Source organism: Dermochelys coriacea, chromosome 3 (genome assembly GCF_009764565.3).
Source record: "Dermochelys coriacea isolate rDerCor1 chromosome 3, rDerCor1.pri.v4, whole genome shotgun sequence".
Lineage (NCBI taxonomy): Eukaryota > Metazoa > Chordata > Testudines > Dermochelyidae > Dermochelys > Dermochelys coriacea.
In genome coordinates this window covers 192,175,834-192,194,645 of record NC_050070.1, presented here as the reverse complement: position 1 = coordinate 192,194,645, position 18,812 = coordinate 192,175,834, and the positions used below count along the sequence as shown (strand labels likewise).

Genomic DNA, 18,812 nt, shown 5'->3' with positions numbered 1-18,812 from the left:
ACTGCTGTAAAGCCTGACAATATTCATTTACCAGTTCAAGGTGGAAGGTCCCTTGAAATATGTGTTAACTACTTATGCTAAACAATCTGTTCCACCTTGTATTTAGCTGTGACACTCTGCATGCTTCCCAGACCTGAAGAAGAGCTCTGTAGAAGCTCAAAAGCTTGTCTCTGGCACCAACAGAAGTTGGTCCAATAAAAGATACTACCTCACTCACCTTGTGTCTCTATTCAAAGCATAAGCTTTTTAGAGGCAGAGTCATCTTTCATGTTTTGTCCACACTATTACTGCTGGATAAATGATGATATATTAAATACTAATAATAACATATGCTATTCACTTGGCTCTAGATGTAAAAAAACACACATGTAAAGGTCATCTTTGTGTAGTGTACTTTATTTGTTTCAATTTAAATAAACTTCCGGCTTACTCACTCATTTGGGATAAGCATATTGTAGTTAAAACACAGGATTTAATAACGGCAATCAAGTCATTAAGTAGATTAATAAGGTGTGAAACTGACCACCCCTGAACTTTACATTCTTTGATTGGCTATTTTCCAAGTGCATTGCCATTCATGGACGCCTCCCTCTTCTACACAATCCAGGTGAAATCCTGGCTCCATTGAAGTCAGTGGGAACTTTGCTATTGACTTCAATGGATCCAGAATTTCACCCTTTCTGTGTGCTTGTTGTTCTCTTAAAAATTGCACTAGAAGATTTTGAAACTGTTTTAAAAATAGCTGGCTGAAAAGAATCCCATGTAAGAATATATCATCATCTCCCCTATCATTTTTGTGCCAGTGTATCTGTGTAATATCTCTTTAAACATCAAGCCTGGCTTTCCTGGTTCTTTTTAATCATGCTTGGAAATCAAATCTATTTGCAATTTTGCTTTCAGGCTTCCCAAATTCATAAAATTTGTAATCACACTTTCCAACATTAAACCACAAGTCAATTGAAAAGAATGGCAGTAGTTGTCCTGTCTAATGGATGGAGAAAATGCCAAGGACATGTTGACATTGTTCAGCAGTGCTATACGCTGGGTGATTTAGAACAGCTGATAAGAACTGGTCGATTTTACATCGGAGACCGCCAAGTAATCCAAATCAAAACATTGCACAAAGATGGTTCAATTTTAATCAAAGTTCTCACAGAACAGAGACCAGAGTCTGATGGAATCCTACCTGGTAGCTCATCAACCTGGCTACTCAGCAGCCCATCTGGCCCCCAGCTTAGCTGAGGCTTTTAGGCTCCCAGATGCTCTTCAGCCTGCCAGGCCTGAGTCAGGGCTCCATTCCCTTTCACAGGGGACTGAAATCTTTGGGTTTTGTCCCAAATCAGAATGGAACTAGATTCTGAAATACCAATATCCTCCGTGAAACTGAATTACCCTTCCCCCCATTAGCTCTATGGCTGACCACAAATATAGACATGACAAGGTTATAAGCTGTGCTTATCTTTCACAGCAATCTTTCATTAATATGAAACAGAGATGACATCAATGAGCCTAGTGTATAGCTAAAGATTACCCAGGACCATGTGATAGGCACAGTGCATTGCATGGTTTTGTATATTCCTTTATTGTGAATTGCACCCCGGTGCAGAGAGCCTGCACAAAGTCTATGCACCACTTAAGTCCTGTTTAAACCTACAAAATATAGTTTAAATGAGACTTAAGCAATGCATGAGCCTTGTGCCAGGCCTCTGCAAAGTGGTGAATTTCACCCTTAGTATCAAAAGAAAACTGTGATACTGAGCTGTCTCACACCTTCCATACATAAATATTGGCATACATTATAATGGCAGTATTTGTCCTGTCTAATGGATGGAGAAAATGACAGAGACATCCTGTGGCGAAGCAGAGGACCACCCACCAGCACAGAAGGGGTTAAGGAGAGCATTTGGTTTCAGCTAGCTCCGCCCCATTATACCTGCAGCCCATGCCAGGCTTGGAGGGGAGAGAAAAGGAGGGAGCCTGGCTCAGTTCGGGGATGACAGGCAAAGAGGCAGGAGCTAGCTGCCTCTCTACCTGAGGACAGCAGACAAGCCTGCTGGCCAAGACAGCCACCAGGGACCCAAGTAGTGTCTTTTTGACCAAAGGAGATGAAGAATGAGACCTAGGAGCACCTGGCCTGAGAGAAACCTCGGTGACTGAAGCATGGAGACCTTGTGGGGATTCTGATCCCGCCAAACTTACAACTGCCCTGCCCCGAGGAATCTGGGACCACATCAGGATGTCATACAGGGCCCACAAGGGGGCACTACTAAGAGACAAGCCACCACAGGAGCTTGGACTATAGGGGCCATGCCTCAAACTAAAGGGGTAACAGTAGGAAGTAGCCCAGGGCATTGAACATAGATTCCCTGCTGGGAGGTTCCCTACCCAGGGGTGACATACACAGGGCCCTGAGCTATGACTTGATGGAGTGGGAGGGAACAGGTCTCCCTACTCCCCCTGCCTTAAAGACTGAGTCACCTCAACCACAGAAGTAGGGGCAGGAAGCCAGGTACTCTAGCCACTAGGCCAACTGGCCCTCCAAGCTCCACTACCACCTCTTGTTACATAGCCCTATAAGAAAGACCATGGATTCAATCCCTTATGTAGAATGGAGGGGGGGAAAGTATGCATGGCAAAAAGATGTTTCAAAAAATGTTCCAGAAAGTGGCACACCCTCTCACCTTGACATGCAATGAGAGCCCCATCTATTGTGCATGTGGTTTCAAGAAAGAGGCAATACTGGCTACCTAAGTGCTTCAAAAGCCCCATCAGTGTTACGCTTCTTTGAGCCCCATTGCATAACAAATGGCCTAACCATAGCAATCAGTTTCAATGTAAAAAAAGCATAACACGCAGAGAGTGGCAACTCAGGGCACCAGCAGAAGCAGGTAGACAGAGAGCAGTAATGTCAAAGATGACAGGACAATGAGAACCGAGTCTAAAATATTAAGAGATAAGAGCCCATGACAACAGAGGTAAAGCAGAGGTGAGTTTGAAGAAAATCATTTTACACTGTACACAGGGTCTGATTGTGCTGCAGACACACAGTCCATGTGCAGGATCGGGGAATGCTCTGAAAAGTTGAATTTAATCACATGTTGTAAATGAAGTACATGGTTACCATAGTTTTGAAACTCTCATACACTCTATAGCCATTGTGAACAAACAGCAGCCCTGCCATAGCCCACAGAAGTAGCATCTCTGTTGTTCTCCATTAATAGGTGAATTCTGCATTTTAACAGCAAGATTCAGAGCCAATTCCCAGGTTACTCATTTCTGTCCTAAATCCAATATTGCAGACTGCAGCTTATTTAAAGGTAGGTAATAGCATCATTCCTCCTCACTGTTTCATTCCTTGCCCAGGAAGCTCATGTCTGGCAATTTGCCAGGTCCCATTTTTAGACCACTTGCTTTCTATGTAAAATTTATCATCTGCAAGATCAGTAGCTCAGCTGCGCAGTTCCTCCATTCAGTGTATAAACATTTTGTATGAAAGACAGACCAAAACCATAAAGAGCCTCACATTTTAAAGGAAAGGTCCGTGTGTACTTACATAATTTGAGGCAAGATCAGGATGAAGATAATCAATTCCTGCAATAAGACAAAGACAGCACACAAACCATAGGTTAACAGTCCAAAAAAAAAGAGAGAGAGAGAGAGAGAGAGAGACCAAACCAAAACCCCTACAACAAACACTTTATAATAACCATAAAGCGCAATAAGAATCGATTGCTACTATAGGAAAAAACATAATAAGGAATAATGCTGGTCTCAAAACTTGTTTGGACTGAGAGCCCAATATTCAAATGTGGACTTTTAAATTAGGATATCAATTCTGCTGTGATTTTAGTTGGGATCTTTTAATCCAGTAAATCAGTACCTAAGTGCCAATTTGCACCTAAAAGTGTGAAATGAGCCACCAAATGTATGGGACAAGTATCTAAATTGGATTATATATGGTTAGTAGTGGTGGTTCTAGTAATATTTTACATTTATATGGTACCTTTCATCTGAAAGGATCCCAATACACTTTACAAACATATATATCTATATTCTATTATTGAATATATTGACACACAGATTACTTCACCCACCTCTAAGATGCAGCCACCTCTGGTTAAGAAAACATCAATTTTTTAAAACCTTGATCAAAAACCTATTGACTTCAGTGGGCTTTGGATTCAGGCCCTAATAGCATACAGTTCTAATATACAAAAGTGTAGGAGAGGAAAAGAAACTATCATAGCCATTGGAAACGGCACAGAAAAATTAAGTAGGCAGAATATTACCTAAATCAAAAATGGAGAGATCACTGGGGCAAACATGTCTGTTTCCACAAATAGTGCCAGAATATTCTTAATGGTGGATCAGATCGGTTTGCAAACTTCTGAATATCATTACAGACTGAGCATTCAGCTTACTAAAGTATTTCATAGCGCTTACTGAGCTTAAACCTAGATGTGTGTGATGTTTAAGACATGTGACGTTCAGTTATCTGCTTTTGAATTTGGTTACAAATTAGAAAATCCCCCAAAGATTCACTCACATCCATTGATATTTTGAGCAAACTGGGCCTATTTATAGTTTTGCACAAAAACTATGAAAAATCTGTGACTTCTCTGTGATTCTGTCCAGAAACCAAGAGACGCTCATAATGAATAAATTCTGCAAAACAAAACAGTATAGTCCATGGATTTAATCTAGATCTGTGAATTGATTGATTAATTGATTTTTTGGTTCAATGCCTGAACCAGAGATTGAGAAAATTTTGTTTACATCCAAAACAGCATATTTTATTTTCAGGGGTTCCCGCCCCCGTTTGAAAAAAATATCAAAATGAAAAATCATATACAAAAATCAAAATGTCATTCAAAAAATGTCAAAACAAAATTTGACTTTTTTTTTTCCAGATTCCACCTACCCACCCCACCAAAACAATTCAGCAAATTTGATGGAAATGACGTGGGACCATGGGCTCCTGGTAATTTGAGCTGGGTTGGCTGGCCTTCACAGGTCACACACAATGTTTCTGTTCTTTGATTGGATGAGCATAACTCTGAGAAGTGCAAATACTCACATTTACAAATTCAGAATGGGCTGTCTGCAAACATTTGCTTAAAATGTGCTGGGCTGGTGAACATTCCTGCAAGTAGCTGGTTTGCTAGAATAGTCACAGGGTATCAGTTAATTGGGGGGGGGGGGGAACTCCTTCGGTGTTCCACTGTCTAAATGCGCCCTCCAGCTAACTAGCATGGCCTCAGCAGCCTAATTTAGACTGAGCCTCAACCAGCTCGCTGTCACCCAGGTGGCAATTGTGCCCAGTTGCTGAAGAGGCAGGCCTTGCTAAATGGGACCCGTGAAAACAAGGAAGAGAGCAGTGAGACATCCCCATACTGATGTAACCACAGGCCAATCTACCTCTCCCTTTACCCAGCTGTCTCACTTGAGTATGGAACAGGTGTGGGGATGTACCAGAATAGAACAGGGACAGATCCCAGTGGATCACTGAAGATCCTGCTGGTTTCAGTCCTTTCACTTATTTTTAGTATTGTTCAGTCACCATGGCCAGTGTACACAGTTACTGCAAAATTCAACTAGCTCAAAAGTGCTGAGAAAATTTAAGACTCTCTTGTATTTTGTGTGCAGTGTTTGTTTGTTGGCCCAGGTCATGAGAGAAGAAGAAGAGCTCTGTCGCTCGAAAGCTTGTACCTTCCACCTGTAGAAGTTGATCCAATAAAAGATGTTGCCATACCAACCTTGTCTTTCTTGTATTTTGACAGTCTGATGAATCCATGCAAAGTACACTTGTTTTTTCAACATGCTACTACTTCCATTTTACCCTAAACTATTAATGTATTTAATGTGCGGGTTATTATGGACATCCAGTGAGAAAGTATTAATTATTTTGGTTCTGTTGTACACTGTCAATATTTTAACATAGGAAAATGCTCTTATATCTACTGTGTGCAAGGCAATTGAAATCCCCATTGAAAGCCAACTGAAGTCAATGTGAGTCCTCACATTCACCTAATGGCCATAAAAGAGCTCTGTGTATGATTTATAATAATTAGGGGTTACTTAAAGTTGTATAAGGTTTGGCTGTTTACACTTCAATGGCCCAATTATAACACATATGCTTATGGTGCCTTTCCCCTACCGATCTCAAAGTCTTTACAGAATCTGGAGAGCAACACTGGCATTATCATTAATCTAGGTTATACTTCATTTCAAATTTTAAAAAGAAGTTTTTGCATATTATACTGAGTAAGCCATTAAAACCTCTAAAACTGTTGTACGTGTCTTCAAAAACAACAAGAAGTCCAGTGGAACCTTAAAGACTAACAGATTTATTTGGGCATAAGCTTTCGTGGATAAAAAACCCACTTCTTCCGATGCATGGAGAGAAGGGAGTTACCTTACAAGTGGAGAAACAATGTTGAAGGCCAATTTAGTTAGGGTGATTGGAATCCTCACTTACCATCATCCATAATTCCTATGGTAACACCTTTCCCTGTATATCCCAGCTCCCAGGCTTCAGCCACATTTAGATCAAGTCCAGGGGTCCCATCTGCTTGACCAGTGTTGATCTAATGCATCAAATTGAAAAGGAAAGAGTATTATTATTTCTTCTTCTTTTGTGTGCGTGTGCATACATGCACGTGTGTGGGTGCACGGATAGTCCATTTTCTACAGTCATTGAGTTTCCGCCTAGTACATACTGCACATATTCTATGTTAGGTATGTCTCATTTACCCTGGAGCACATATTTATATCATATGGAAGATGGAAAAATAAACCCACAACAGCAAGAGAATTCTGAGCAGCATAAGGTTTGACCCCTATTAGGGCCTGATCTCACAAGGCTCCCATGTGTAGAACTCCCAGTGAATTCCGGGTTAGGCCCTTAGATTCCAGTCCAGAGAAGCACGTAAGCATTTGAAGTCAGGAGTGAGCAAACTACAGCCCACGGGCCGGATCCGGCTTTGGATCCAGCCCACGGATTTGCCACCCCCATGGTGTCGGGGGCCCTGTGCCGCTCCAGGAAGTGGCCAGCACCACGTCCCTGCGGCCCCCGGGGGAGGGGCGGCAGAGGGCTCCATGCGCTACTCTTGCCTGTGGATACCTCCCTTGAAGTTCCTATTGGCTGCGAACAGGGAACTGCAGCCAATGGAAGCTTTGGGGGAGGAACCCACAGGTGAGCGGAACCCCCCAGGGGCCGCAGGGACGTGGTGCCGGCCGCTTCCTGGAGCAGCACGGGGCCAGGGCAGGAAGGCAGGGAGCCTGCCCTGGCCCCAGTGCATGCCACTGCCACCCCAGAGCTGCTCCAGGTAAGGTGCACCGGGCTGAAGCCCGCACCCCAAACCCCTCCTGCATCCCACACCCCAACTCCCTTCCCTGAGCCCCCTGCTGCACCCTTCACCTCTCCTGCACCCTAACCCCCGCCCTAAGTCCCCTGCTGTACCTTGATCTCTCCTGCACCCCAACCCCCTGCCCTGAGCCCCCTGCTGCACCTTGTACCCCAACCCCCTCCCGCACTCTGCACCCCTCCCTGTACCACTGCCCTAAGTCCCCTCCTGCACTGTGCACTCCCTCCTGCACCCAACCGCCTTCCCCTGAGCCCCCTCGTACACCCCGCACCCCTCCTGTGCCCCAACCCCTTGCCCTGAGCCCCTTCCTGCATACCACACCTCCTCCCACACCCTGCACTCACTCCCGCACCCCAACCCTCTGCTCCAGCCCTACATTCACGGCCCTGCAAGCAATTTCCCCACCCCGATGTGTCCCTCAGGCCAAAAGGTTTGCCCACACCTGATGTAAGTAGTCCCACTGAAATCAAATGGGATTATTCATACGCTTAAAATTAAACACACTTAATGCCTTTGTTGGACTGGGGCCTTAGACAGTACCAACCGGTTGGTCAGATGTTTGAGGGTATCTGCTCAATATCACCTCAGATATATTCTCACTAAGGACATAAAAGAATATACACAATAACCTCTATTTGTGATAAACATTTTTTCAAGGACTGTATTGAACTATAGATAGTTGAATTGCTTAGACATGTTCGGCACTCCCACCACATCCCTTATTTCCCTTCCATCATCAACAACAGTAGAACTGGTTGACACTCTCAGTTTCTGGTTTGAGGGAACGGTCAATATTTCTAAGTGTCTTTTGTTCCAAATTGGACTCAAAACAAATATTTGTGAAATTTCCCACAAACTGGAAATTTCAAAAGAAATTATTTAGGAACATTTTCATATCAAAATTTAATTCTGAATTTCTAATTTTCTTTTGGAATTTCTAATTTTCATTCTGAAATTTTGAAATCATTAATGGCAGCTGCTACCTAGTGCTGATTAGAATATAAGATGTTTCATTCTAGTTCAAAGTGTCTCCTGTTTGTGTTATAATGAAACAGATAGTTGAATTGACCTGAAGAAGAGCTCCAGACCTGAAGAAGAGCTCCACATAGCTCAAAAGCTTGTCTAATTCACCAACTGGTGTGGTCCAGTAAAAGATATTACCTCACTCACCTTGTCTCTCTCATAATTTGGGACCAACATGCAAACAATATTTGAAATAGTTTAATAGATTGTTTCATTACAACACAAATAGGAGACACTTTGATCTAGAAAAGAATATAATACGTTTCAAATCAGTACGAGGTAGCATCTATCCTTAACGATTTTAAAAAGTAAAATAAAATACAAATAACTACTATATTGTAATATATTGACACATCTGTAGTAAGAGTGCAAGTTATGCTCTTCTACTACTGACATATCAAGAAATGAGATAAAAATAAATAAAAATGAAAAAAATAAAATTCAAAACAATTTTAAAATTCTGAAACAAAACACTGAAATTCTGAAATTTAAATCCATAATTTTCCTAAATGAAAATTTTCTGAAACAAATTTTTTTTTGTTTTGATTTTTTCCTGGAATTTTTGTCAAAGTCAACATTTTTTTAAAATGTTTCAATTTTGAAAAAAAAAACCCACATTTTTCTTTGGAAAGCAAAATTTCAACAAAAATGTTCTGACCAACTTTAATCAACAACTTTCCTCTAGCTTCTGAGGTCCTTCCTGTTCCCATTTTGGTTTCTTTCCTATGCGTGACACCTCCACCTTCAACTATAGCTGTGCAAACAACTAATTTTTTGGTTCACTGGCAGGTCCAAAAACTTTTTTAAAAAAATCAATTCAGGTCAACCCCAAACCAATTTAAAAAAAAAAAATTAGTGAATCAAGGAGTCAAGAAAAAATTGTTTTGATTTCAAGCCTTTTTAACTCTGTTTTTATATGTATATTTAAAAAAGGGAAATCTGGAAGCCAAGGGTTAGATTCATAAGGAAACTATGGGTATGTCTTCACTACCCACTGCAGCAGCAGGCAGCGATCGATCCAGCAGGGATTGATTTATTGCGTATAGTCTAGACACAATAAATCGACCCCCTGAGCGCTCTCCAATGGACTCCTGTACTCCAACATCGTGAGAGGTGCAGGCAGAGTCAATGGGGGAGAGGCAGCAGTCGACTCACCGGGATGAAGACACCATGGTAATTTGATCTAAGTATGTTGACTTCAGCTACCTTATTCACATAGCTGAAGTTGCGTAACTTAGATCAATCCCTCTCCCCCACCCCAGAGTAGACCAGGATTTAGGTACAAACCCAAAGAGCAGGAGCAGAAGGTGGTGCTACTCTCTCTCATACTCAATAGAGCATTCACCCAGTCTGCAAGAAACTCAGGTTCAAATCACTGAACTTTGGGTCATGCTCCTAACTCCAGTCCCAGCATGCAGTAGGCTCCCTATATATCCTGGGAAAAATTATCTTGGAATAAGTTCAAAGTTCTGGTGAAAAATCTGGAGGGCATGTTCCCAGACTAGGGCAACAAGTTGTAGGGGAGGGATAGCTCAGTGGTTTGAGCATTAGCCTGCTAAACCCAGGGTTGTGAGATCAGTCCTTGAGGGGGCCATTTAGGGATCTGGGGCAAAAATTGGGGATTGGTCCTGCTTTGAGCAAGGAGGGTTGAACTAGATGACTTCTTGAGGTCCCTTTCAACCCTGATATTCTCTGATGAACAAGAAGGAATAATGTGTATTATTTGGGGTTTTTTGGTTATTGAAGATCTTTATTAAAAATGACTGATTTGCTTACCAGATACCACTGCTTTGTAAATAAAGGATCATTCATGTTTATGTCAATTTCATTGATCTCTCTATAGCCTCGCTTTTTTCTGCCAAAGCCTTCCTGCTGCACAGCCTTCTTTATCTGGAACAATAATGTTTATATTATTAACACAACATCTGTATTTGTAACATTTTTTTCTGTTTGTTTTTTCTCAGAAAAGTCAAAAATTCCTAATCAATAGAAGTCAAAACTATTTAAGAAAACCCACTCCAGGCGTCAGGTTTTAGTTAAAATAATGACATGGATCTGAACCAGTACTGACTTTTGTTTTTTCAGGCTTTCATCGTATGCATTTCCAAAGCCAGCCCTGCTTTTCTGTATCAAAAATAGCACACTGGATACACAGAATAGTTTAATAACATTTCTTTTCTACCAAAAGGTTGTGCTATGAAAAACATATCTGGTGTAGGAGATTTCATCTGTGCATTTGAGGTTCTAAAATATTTTTTGTGTGTTGCCAGTTTTTATGAACTTCCTTACTATAAATGCCTGGCTGTAAATGAATTTCCCCTTCAGCACCTGGAAACACTGTAGACTAGTAAGCACTCTGGATGAATTAAACAGCACACACAATCTACCAGTGTACCTGCACCAAGTGTCTTTATTGTCACTGTTTCTCCCCCGTGCACCGGATAGATCACAGATATAGTAGCAACTGGAAAAAGTCCCCCTTTCTGCTCCCTGGATCAGCATTTTATATTGCTTGCCTTCTTTTCCCAGCTGTCCAATTTCTGAGTTAATTACCTCATCAGCTCATCAGGTTCTCTATAGGTCCAAGTGATACCTTCTAACCTTCCAAACCCACTCAAACTACCTAAATCCCTCCTACTCCATCCATACCCAGTACCCTTGGTGCTCTCTAAGCCACCAGGAAGCTGGCTAACACCAGTTTGTCACAATGCCTGACAGTGAACCAAATATATTGCCCATAAAGATTCAGTGGAAAGAATCAGCTTCGACGGTTACAGGGAGATTGGAAGAAATGAAAGTTTTGCTTATTACACAGAACAGATACTAGAGACACAGTAAAAGCATTTTTTAAAAGTACAAGTGTATGCACCAAGTGGCAGATCGTGACCAGCTCGAGTGTGAGTATATGGTAGAGACTACTAAAGGAGTCTACCTCTACTTGCCCACACTGTGTAGGGCTCAGTCAAAGTTGTACTCCCTGTGCTAGATCCTCAGCTGGTTTAAATAATCAAAATCAATAGAGTTCCAGCAAATTATTTGAGCTGAGGATCTGGCCCTTGTGCTCCCTCTGTGTACCCATGGGAACACACGTTAGCCACAAGAATGAGAGGGAGGAAGGCAGGGCAGAGCAGAGAGAGAAGATCAGGAAGAGCATGCACCATCCAAAAGGTTGTGTAGCCCATTCACCGCACAGGACCAGAAAGTGCAGGGATATCCCCCTGTGTTATATTTTAAAGCTAACAAAGCACTTTTAAAAAAACCCACACAACACAATTAAATTCGTACTGTTTGCCACAAGGTATTAGTGAGATGGAGAGCTTAGCAGAATTCCACAGGCAATTACGCATTTAATCCATTTTTTGGCCTTGCAGAGCAAGCAGTGTTTCCAACTCTGATTTTTTGGCATATTTCTTAAAGCCCCCGCTCCTGGAATCAAGAAACTGCATGAAAATCTCAGCTTCCATTTTTTAAAAAAATTCAATTTCTAGCCCTCCTGGTTACAGAGAAAAGCTTGAAAATGTGAGGCATGTGTGACCTAAGGCCAGGAGTGAAAGTAAGTCTAGGGACTTACCAGTACGGGGCTGAGCTGGGGCCGGCTCTGGCCCCCAGAAGGGGCAGGGCCTCGGGCGGAAGCCCCGGCCCTCTCTGTACCAGCAAGTGCCTCCTTCCCCCTCCTTGGGGTAATAGCGGCAGCCGCGGGCTCTGGCAGGAGTTTAAAGGGCCCTGGGCAGTAGCAGCGGCTGGAGCCCTGGGTCCTTGAAATTGTCCCCGGATCCCCGCTGCCGCTTCCCCAGGGCTCCGGGAACAGGGCTCCGGCTGCCACTACCGCGCTGGGCCCTTTAAATTATCCCCGGAGCCTGCCGGAGCCCTGGGGAAGTGGTGGCGGGGCTCTGGGGACGATTTAAAGGGCCCAGGGTTCGGCTGCTGCTACCGCCCCGGGCCCTTGAAATCGCCGCCCCAGCCCTGCCGCCGCTACCCCAGGGCTCCGGCAGCAATTTAAAGGGCCGGGGGCTCCAGCCACTGCTGGGAGCTGCAGGCCCTTTAAATTGTGCCTGGGGAAGCCAATCCGCCCCGGTATGGCGCACCGGCTCTTGCCGGTATGCCGTACCGGGGCGTACCGGCTTACTTTCACCTCTGCCTAAGGCAAAGAACCCAAAGGCAAAGTAATCTGAAATTTATTATTTTAAAAACATCTGGTCATTAAGCCAATTTCATTATTTTGGGGGGTCTGCCTCATGATTTTTGAAGGCCTGGGGTTGGTAGTTAGGATTAAAAAAAATAAGGTCTACAGGACATAAATCCTGCTGCAGTGTGCATAGGCCAGCCACTAACTGACAGGGGTAAAATTTGGTCTCTGAGCATATTACTTCATTGTTATCCATTATACCTTTTCATATACCTTCCTCTGAAGCATCTGGGACTGGCTGCTCTCAGAGACCAGAAAGCATGGACTATAGGTAATAGTCAATTACATGACAATGATATGGCAATTCCTTCATTTTTAAAACCCACTTACATTAATTATATTGCTTTTAACTAAACAGGAGAGGTGAGGGAAGAGAACTAATTCAACGAAAAGGGACTCCTTTTTTTTTGCTAGTTTTATCTGTAAAGGTTCATTAAAAGTGATGGAGAATGTTCTGTTTAAAAGAAATCTTAACGAAAGTTGAAAAAAAGAGGACAGTGATTAAGCAGGTACCATGCTGAGCCTACTGAACTTTGCCAGATATCTGTATTGAGTTAGAGAAAGGGATGAGCAGATTGTCGGAGATCTCTAAAATAAGGTTTGGGGTGCCATGGAGACAACAGAGAGATGATCCATGATTATGTCTTTGTCAGCTACCACCTCTGCTTGCTATTCCAAACCCCAAGCTGTCATCACATAAAATAATTAAAGAACAGAAATCAAACTGCATTACGAGAGAATGCCAGAAAAAAAGAACTCGAGCGTTTGTACTCCCACACAAGCCCACTGGCTCTACATGACCCACTGCAACAAGGGAAGGAGCAAAGATCTGATACTGTTGGAGCACAACTCTTTAAACAGCAATTCTTCATTTCCATGTCTTTTTTCTTGCCCAGGTTGGTGCCCTAACCTCTAAACAGCAGCAGCACCACTAACAAGGCCTCCTCCACCAGTTGCTTTGTAAACAGCCAAAATATTCAAATTCATGAATAGTTTCGAATTGACTGAAACTGCATTTTTGTTGAATAAACTATTCCTCTGAAAAATTATGTCCAGCTCTAGTTCTTACCTCATGCTAGCTGACATGTGGTACCTAACACAAGGTAAAATCACAGTGGAGAGAACGAAGCTGAAGTTTTTGTATGAATTAGTAGGCCTTAAGTGAACCCTAATATCTTCCATGGTCTTTATCTTAACCTGCCAATTTGTGTGAAAGTTCCAAGCAGCTTTGTCTTTACCAGGATTTTACCTCGTTAGCTAGCCCAAGGCCAAAGCACACCTTCATCCCACTGAACACACACACAGAAGTTGTAGCAACGTCAAGTTCATATGATGACTTCAAATTCATATAGGTCTCGGAAAACAATCAAAAGTTCCCCATAAGGCCAAATTCACCATTGGCATAAGAATGCACAACTATGTTGACTTCACTGGAGTCATGCACCTTCATGGCAGCAGAGAGTTAGTATAGAGCGTGTCAAGGTTCCTTCCCCACTCTGAACTCAAGGGTACAGATGTGGGGACCTGCATGAAAACCTCATAAGCTTACTTTTACCAGCTTAAGTTAAAACTTCCCCAAGGTACAAACTATTTTACCTTTTGCCCTTGGACTTCCACTGCCACCACCAAACATCTGGGTTTATTTTTGAGAAAGCGTTGTTTGGAAATGTCTTTCCCCCAAAAATCCTCACCAAAACCTTGCACCCCCCTGCCTGGGGAAGGTCTGATAAAAATCCTCACCAATTGCATAGGTGACCACAGACCCAAACCCTTAGATCTTAAGAACAATGAAAAAAGCATTCCATTTCTTACACGAAGAATTTTAATATAAGAAAAGGTAAAAAGAATCACCTCTGTAAAATCAGGATGCTAAATACCTTACAGGGTAATTAGATTCAAAACATAAAGAATCCCTCTAGGCAAAACCTTAAGTTACAAGAAAGACACAAAGACAGGAATATTCATTCTATTCAGCACAGTCTAATTTCTCAGCCATTTAAAGAAATCAGAATCTAACGCATATCTAGCTAGTTTACTTACTAAGTTCTAAGACTCCATTCCTGTTCTGTCCCTGGCAAAAACATCACCCAGACAGACCCTTTGTTTCTCCCTCCCTCCAGCTTTGAAAGTATCTTGTCTCCTCATTGGTCATTGTGGTCAGGTGCCAGCGAGATTATCCTAGCTTCTTAACCCTTTACAGGTGAAAGGATTTTTCCTCTGGCCAGGAGGGATTTTAAAGGTGTTTACCCTTCCCTTTATATTTATGACAAAGCGTTTTATCCCCTTTCCTAGGGTGCATCTAAAATAGGTGTATTTTTTTAAGACCCTGATAGCTAATATGTTTTAAAATCCCAGTGTAGATGGGAGGAGGGAGAGAGGGGGGAAGGGGTCTATGGTTCACTTTGACCAGCCAACGTACTGAAACAGATAAAGTTGCCCTCTCTATGCTAGGATTTTAAACATCATCTTGATCACCTTGATTGATCAGTCTTTCAGCCCTCATATAGTTTGTGCCGATCACAACACATCTTCCATTCTTCTCATATCCAGGTCTTCCTTCTCCATGTGTGGTCATGTCTTTTCACAATAAAATCTTCCCATCTCTTTGGAAGTCAGCCGAATGGTTGTTTCAGTTCCCATGAGTACCACTCAGCGACAGCTGCAATCCACTGATTGTAAGTGAACCTTGCTACATGCCTGGCCCATCACATTTTACTATGCCAGCTCTCAACAATGATTTCCTGCACTCCGCTCTGGTGTCTGATCACTTCATTGGGGACTCGGTCACGGATTGAAATTTCTGGAATTCTTCTTTCCATTGCCGTCTCCGTGACAGACAGTTGCTGTTCCTCTGTCTTCATCAGCACCCATGTTTAAACATGTTAGCTATTATGTTCTAAATACACACGTTTTTCCTTGTGTAGATAGGGCCCTTCTCACAGCAGAGATCTTTGGGTTGCATCAACACATAGGCAACACTAGAGAATATACAGAGCCATTGGGGTACATTCTGATCTCCTTTCTTGCTGGAGTAAAGCCAATGTTACTCCATTAACTTCAGGATGGGCCCAATCCTGAAAATGCTTGTAGAAGAAGAGGTCCAATTGTCTTGCAAACATGCATAAACTTAAGTAGGTAAGACTGTTTGCAAGATCAGGGCTTAAACTTTTGAAAATGGCATCATGAAAGACTGGCTTTGTAAAAACTAATGGAGAAACAAGATTTGCTTCCTAAAAAGGCATGTTATTTTCATTCTCTTAAAGTCTGGCTCATTTGTCAACATTAATGGCCTCTTGTTTCTTTCATTCATTCTATAGTATTTCATTAAGCGCCTGGATTAAATGGTGAACACAATCTAAGCATTTAGATTTTTATTAGTATGTGACTAAATCATTTATGAATTACTAGCTGGGTTCCAATTAGAGAAAAAAAAGGTCATTATCAAAGAAGGTAGCTCACTGATGATAAAATACCTACAAGGAAAAAAAAAGATTAAAGTATTGATTTTTAATATATTTCCATTTATGCATGGCACATAAAGTAACTTGGATGGTAATAAACCAGCAGGACTTTGATATAGGACAAATTAACAAAATAATCAATTGACTGCAGTACTGCTCCAGGAGGGCCAAGAACCATGGCACTGTAACTGAGTGCCTCTCTCTGGTGCAACAGAAAAATGCCAAGAAAATCAGCTCATTTTGAAGGAACAGGGTAAATAGTACTGCTGAGCTCCTGCAGTTAAATGACCATGTGTTACATATACTAAAATTATTCCAGTGGACACATCTATCACGAAATCAACAACAGCAGCAGAACTGCACACACAACCCCCCTCTCCCCGGGGGGGGGGGGGCGGGAGGGTTCATCTCAAGAATCAAAAGAAGTCTCCGTTCTTGAATTTAAATGAAGGAAAGTTCAGACTGAATCCCAGGAATAACATTCCTGTTAGAAAAGGAGTACTTGTGGCACCTTAGAGACTAACAAATTTATTAGAGCATAAGCTTTCGTGAGCTACAGCTCACTTAAAGCTTATGCTCTAATAAATTTGTTAGTCTCTAAGGTGCCACAAGTACTCCTCTTCTTTTTGCGAATACAGACTAACACGGCTGCTACTCTGAGACCTGTCATTCCTGACAGAGATATCTATTAGGTGCTTATTTTTAACTGTGAGGGTGATTAACCATTGGGAAAAAAACTACTGTGGGAAGTGGTGGATTCTCCATCTTTTGAAGTCATCAGATCAAGACTGGATGCCTTTTAGTATGATAACACCAGTTACTGGATTCCATACAGGAGAAAATGGATGGAATGCTATGGCTATGTTATACAAGAGGTCAGACAAGATGGTCTAATGGCCCCTGCTGGCCTTAAAATCTACTGTGGAATAATCTCCCAAGAGAAGTGGTTGAATTCACAGCATCTGAAATTTTACAGATTAGAATGGACAAAACGCTAGAAAATGTGTTGGTGGGAACAATCCTGGATTGGCTGGGAGATGCTCCTGACTATGACTACTATTGTTATTGTATAGGACACAACAGAATGTGGGAGGTGCTTCAAATAAAACATGTGGCTTGAGATTTTCAAAGCAGTCAAACAGATTTGGACATTAAAATTAATAGAAATTGGGAATCCAAATCTTTTGAAAATCTGAGCCATAGAAGAAAGATCCCTGTCACAAACTGCATATGGTATAAATGATGATCTTTCCATCTCTAATTTCTATCTACTTCTTAGGACATTTCTTCACTACTGAGGAGATTGACGCTCCTGCAATCAATGCAGTGGTTGTCAATTTAGCGGGTCTAATGACGACCCGCTAAATCAATGGCACAGCGCTCTCTGGTCAACTCCAGTATTCCAGATCCCCAAGAAGAATAAGGTAAATCAATGGGAGAGTGTCTCCCGTCAACACAGCGCAGTGAAGACGCTGCAGTAAGTTGACCTACATTATGTCGTCTCCAGTTACGTTATTCACATAGCTGGAGTAGTGTAACTTATGTCGACTTACTCTGGTAGTGTATACAAGGCCTTAGTGACCACAAACACAGATGTTCACATCTCTTAACCATTACTTTTGTCACATTTATGGGTAACAGAGCTAAAAGATCTTTGCTAGAGAAATGTTTTAAACCCATTCATACCTTAGAGGTTGGATATTTTATAGCAACCTCATCAGTAGAATTGAAAGAAGGCTGTTAAAAACTTAGAGATGTAATGGATGGGAATTAATCCAAATCTTAAATTGTCTGATGTTTCTTTTAAAGCCCCAGCTAAGCAGTAGTCAGGTTATGTGAGAATCTCAACTTTCATTAAAAACAACAAGTAAATGTGTAGGCCTCCTTATTGTGCATAAAAGCATAACCCAAGTGTAACTAAAGGCTGCAAATCCAGAAGGCAAATAAAAAGAACCCACCATTATTTTAAAATCTCCTTATTTTTAAGGCAATCTCATGTATTTTTTTGGCTGACTCATATTTTTCAAACACTGGGGTCAGGGGGAGGACCACAATATAGCATTTGAAACCTAGGGGAACAAAGAAATTGGCAGATAGAGAACAGCAACAAAGTCTGGAAGCAGAGCGTAGACCAGCAAACAACAGGAGCTCAGTAGCATCTGCTTCAAGGAGAGGGTACTGTTTAATAGTGCTGATACAGAAGCAGATTTTCCATCCTGCAAAAATTTTCAAGATTTTTGGGGAAAAAATCATCTGAAATCAGGCCAAAAAGCCAAAAATTTTAAATTTCTTGTGAAACAAAATTCTGAAAAATGTCATGTCAAAACATTTTGTTTCAATAAATTAGAAATGTTTCATTTAGATTTTGACCCTTGTTTATTTTTTGTTTTTTTGTTTTTTAAATATAACAATGTAAATTTTAAAAAAACAAACCTCATTTTGAAATGAAAAATCTAAACTAAATAGGATGTTCTGACACTTTCAAAACATTTCCAGATTTTTTTCCTCAACAAAATTTCATCAAAATTGATATGGCTGCACACAAAAAAAATCAGTTTTGTTGAACAATATTTTCCAATAGAAAACAGTTTTTACAAAAATTTTCCAACCAGCTCCACTGTATAACACTTCGCCAAGGCAAAAGAGCCTTAGAGAATAACAGGCACACAAGATTTAAGCCATACAGCTCCCACTCCAGTGAGTGGGAGTGGAACAGTTTAGCTAAATGTAAGCAAACTAAGGGGCCTCTCGATGCTCCCTCTGAAGTGGTGTTGC

The 18,812-nt window shown here is 41.7% G+C and overlaps 1 protein-coding gene across 1 annotated transcript in view; it reads right to left on the bottom strand.

The window, feature by feature from the left end:
* The window catches only part of PCSK2 (proprotein convertase subtilisin/kexin type 2), a 215,236-nt gene that overhangs the window by 95,530 nt on the left and 100,894 nt on the right, over nt 1-18,812 (bottom strand). Inside the window, exons 3-5 of the mRNA XM_038397065.2 lie at nt 10,167-10,280; nt 6,479-6,587; nt 3,554-3,591 (exon numbers count right to left, since the gene is read on the bottom strand). Coding sequence (XP_038252993.1) covers nt 3,554-3,591; nt 6,479-6,587; nt 10,167-10,280 — 261 coding nt within the window. The remainder of the gene's footprint in view (nt 1-3,553; nt 3,592-6,478; nt 6,588-10,166; nt 10,281-18,812) is intronic.